The 4,145-nt window shown below is 41.4% G+C and overlaps 1 protein-coding gene across 2 annotated transcripts in view; it reads right to left on the bottom strand.

The window, feature by feature from the left end:
- The window catches only part of VPS39 (VPS39 subunit of HOPS complex), a 55,416-nt gene that overhangs the window by 39,215 nt on the left and 12,056 nt on the right, over positions 1–4,145 (bottom strand). For both annotated transcript variants that reach the window (XM_006158652.3, XM_027775796.1), the window contains exon 2: positions 810–875. In XM_006158652.3, coding sequence (XP_006158714.1) covers positions 810–875 — 66 coding nt within the window. The remainder of the gene's footprint in view (positions 1–809; positions 876–4,145) is intronic.

Below are 4,145 nucleotides of genomic sequence, written 5' to 3'. Positions count from 1 at the left end.
AATGGAGGAGAAGGGATTGAGGCGTGACCATCCCCCCTGGGGGGTGATTTCTCGTTTTCTGTCTCTATGTCTCTCTCTGTCTGGTGAGCGCACACGCCCTATAGCAAAAATCTCTCCAATAAAAAAAATAAAAAAAGAGAGAGAGAGAGGTTTTTGTTTTTTTGTTTGTTTGTTTTTTTGTTTTTGCGTTATAGGGCACGTGAACACGCCAGAAAGACAGAGAGAGACAGAAAGTGAGAAATCACCCCCCCTGGGGGGATGGCCACACCACAATCCCTTCTCCTCCATTTTCCTCTTAGGATCTTGGGCATGCATGCACACACGCCTGGATGAGTTTAAGTCACTAGGTCCAGGACTCAAACAACGGTTGACTACATGGGAGTCCAGTGACATAGCCAGTACGCCAACTGCTGGTCCCGGTCCTCTCTTTCTAATCCATCCCTCCTAAGTTAACAAGATCTGTTAAATCGATGGTTTTCTACACTTTTTCCCCTACAAAGTATATAGAAATCTTATTCCCATCAGTAATATTTATTACTGGTAGTGCATCTCCAAAAATTGAGGAGAGTAACATCAGCCCACTGCCCAGATGGAAACAGAGAAGAACAGTTTGGGGTTGGGAGAGCTCTGGAGATTCCTATGGTTCTCTATTTTCCCACTCTGCTTCCTCCAACCCCCAAATCATTGTTTTAATGGTCCAGGAATCACTGGTTTCTAGTTTGATATCATGAATACCCACTAGTTGGATACTAGTTCTTGCATGAACAAGATGCTATCTCTTTCTTGGTTTCAGAAAGTTTGCCACTTACCAACATCCTTCCGAATCCTATAGAGAAGAAGATGTCCTTGTTTGGTTCCAACAAGAAGCCATTCCTCTGGAAATAATTGTGAGAAAGGTCAATCAACTTTAGTAAAATCTCATGCCTCTTCAGCTGGGGCTTATAATCAGAAATCAAAGGGTCAAAAAAATAAATTGCTTTGGATGAGGCCAAGTAGGTGGTGTGGTGATTGGGACGGCTGGATCCCACATGACCGGCCATGTAGTCTGTAGTCCCAGACCCAGCATCTTGAGAAGCACATCGAGTATGCATTCATGTGTGCCTGCCCAAATTCCTGAGAAGGGAGTAGAGGAAAGAAGACTGTGGTGTGGCCATCCCCTCAGGGAATGCCTTCTTGCTCTCCCTCTCTCTTTTTCTTTCTCTGGCTAGTGCACATGCTCTATAACAAAATTTAAATAATAAATTAATCTAAAAATTGCTTTCGATAGTGTTCTGCCAAGTTAAGGAATGTTTATCTTCAAGAAAATCTGAGAATCAACCAATCAAAGAAACTCTTGTTAACCATTAGTAAGCTAAACACATTAGAGGGAAATAAAATCTCTGGCCTCGTTTCACAATTAAACTGACCAAAAAGGTATAACAGCTTTTTGGGCCAGCCAGGTGACATGGTGGTTAAGGTGGCAAGATTCTACAAGGCCAGCTATGCTGTTTGAGTCCTAGACACAGCAGCTTGAAAAACATGCCAGGCACATATGCATGCATGCTCCCAAATCCCAAGAGAATGGAGGAGATGAGATTGCAGCATGATCATACACCCTGGGCGTGCTTTTTCACTTTCTCTTTATCTCTCTGTCTCTCTCTGGCAAACACACGCAAATAAAAAAAAAGGTAAAAAGGGCTTTTTATTTTTATTAAGACAAAAAGATTCCAAGATATACATTTTATTTTTAAGATGTACAAATGGGCTGGCTCCATGGCCAACTGCATGATTTGAATCCCAGATTCAGCAGCTGAAAAAACACTCAGTGCCTATGAATGTATTCCCCAAGTCCTGACAAGATGGAGAAATGGAGGAGAGGGCCTTGCTGCATGACCATGGCCATCGCCTCTTCTCTGGTGAGTGAACATGCTCTATGGCAGTTAAAAAAAAAGTACACACACATACACACACACATATATGTATGTATGTATATATGTATGTATGCATGTGTATACACACACACACACTCAAATATATTTTAGTTCAGTTAAAAAGCAATATCATGCAAGTTCATATAATAAGAAACTGGAGAGTATTAACATGAAAGTAGGTATCCAATCTCCAAAATAACAGCTAACAAGCATCTTCTGAAGGTTTAACAGTCTTACTATAAGGAAAGTAAATGTCATGGTGTAGTAAGTTTACAGAATTCATTATCTCAGGAGATGGTCTAGCCCGTAATAAATGTTGAAAAGAATGTACAGAACATGGAACCCTTGTATGTCACTGACAGGAATATAAAATGGTGCCACTGCTTTGGGAAACAGTGTGGCAGTTCCTCAAAAGCCAGACACAGAATTACCCTATGACTCAGCAATTCCATTCCTGATTTATATACAAGAGAATAAAAAAAAGTATGTCCACATAAAAACTTCTGTTCTGAAGTCTATGACAAACTATATGTAATAGCTAAAAGGTTGAAACACCCAAATGTTCTGATGAAGGATAAAGAAAATATGGCGGGGCCAGCAGGTGGTGTGGTGGTTAAGGATGCTGAACTCCCACATGGCCGGCCATGGTTCAAGTCCTGGATCTGGTGACTTGCTCACTTTCCCTCTCTCTCATTCACTTGCTCTGTCCCTCTCCAGTCAAATAAAAATAAATAAAGATAGGACCAACAGCTGACGTAATGGCTATGTCGCTGGACTCATATGTAGTCAACCGCAGTTCGAGTCCCAGACCCAGTGGCTTAAACTCACGCTAGGCACGTGTGCATGTGTGCCCAAGATCCCAAGAGGAGAATGGAGGAGAAGGGATTGCAGCATCGCCATCCCCCCGGGGGGTGATTTCTCGCTTTCTGTCTCTCTGTCTTTCTGGAGAGCAACGTGCCCTACAGCAAAAACCTCTCCCCAAAAATGAAATAAAGTTAAATAAAATAATTCTTAAAAAAAAAAAAAAAAAAAAGGGATCAGCAGTTAGTGTAATGGCTATGTCGCTGGGCTCCCACGTAGTGGACCAAGTCCCAGACCCGGTGGCTTAAAACTCACGCCGGGAGCGTGTGCGTGCATGCCCAAGATCCCGAGAGGAGAATGGAGGAGAAGGGATTGCGGTGTGGCCATCCCCCCTTGGGGGTGATTGCTCGCTTTCTGTCTCTCTGTCTCTCTCTTTCTGGCGAATGCACATGCCCTAACCTCTCAAAAAAATAAAAAAAGGTATATCCATACAATGGAATATTAGCCATTAAAAGGAAATACTGATATATACTACAACATGGATGAGCCTGAAAACATTATGCTTAATGAATGAAGTCAGACACAAAAGGTCACATGATTCCATTTATATGAAATTTCCAGAGCAGGCAAATCTTTAGAGACAGAATAATTAGTGGTTGCCTAGGGCTGGCAGGCTTGGGGAGAAATGGGAAGTAAATACTAATAGATACTGGGTTCCTCTCTGGGGTGATTAAAATGTTCTGAAACTTACTGTCATAGCTACGCAACTCTGAACTGAAAATCACTGCACTATGTACTCTAAATGGGTAAGTTGTACGGTATGTAGACTACATCTCAATAAAGCTCTTATTTAAAAACAAAATGGTCTAGGCCAGTGGTGTTAAATTTTAGTGCATACCAGAATTATTTAGGGCTTGTTAAAACACATATTGCAAGGCCCAGTAGCCAGAGTTTCTGTTTCTGCAGGTCTAGAAGTGGACCCAGGAATTTTAACTTCTAACAAGTGCCCAGGAGATGCTGATACTGTTGGTTCAAGAACTGCATTTTGAGAAATTGAAAATAAGACATTCAGAATGTGTTTGTATAATTACCTCAACAGATCCATATTACACCATTTAGGAAAGTTAAACAAACACATACAGATACTTCCTCAACTACTGATGTAACAGAAAGTTAACTCATTCCTCTCATGAACTCTCTTGAGTCTCTGTAAAATATTGGATAATAGTATAAATAGATAAATTTTCCTGAGCATGTACTGTGATCCAGAAATTGCTAAGCATATACCATATTTTATTTCTTTAATCCTTACAACTATCCTTTGAAGTAGATCCTCCACCACCACCCCACCTTTTTATTTGAGAGGTTTTTGCTACAGGGCACGTGCGCTCACCAGAAAGACAGAGAGATAGAAAGCGAGAAATCACCCCCCCC

This window comes from Tupaia chinensis, unplaced genomic scaffold (genome assembly GCF_000334495.1).
Source record: "Tupaia chinensis unplaced genomic scaffold, TupChi_1.0 Scaffold000605_1, whole genome shotgun sequence".
Classification (NCBI taxonomy): domain Eukaryota; kingdom Metazoa; phylum Chordata; class Mammalia; order Scandentia; family Tupaiidae; genus Tupaia; species Tupaia belangeri.
Note: the sequence above shows the minus strand (reverse complement) of the source record. Positions and strands in the feature narration are given on the sequence as shown.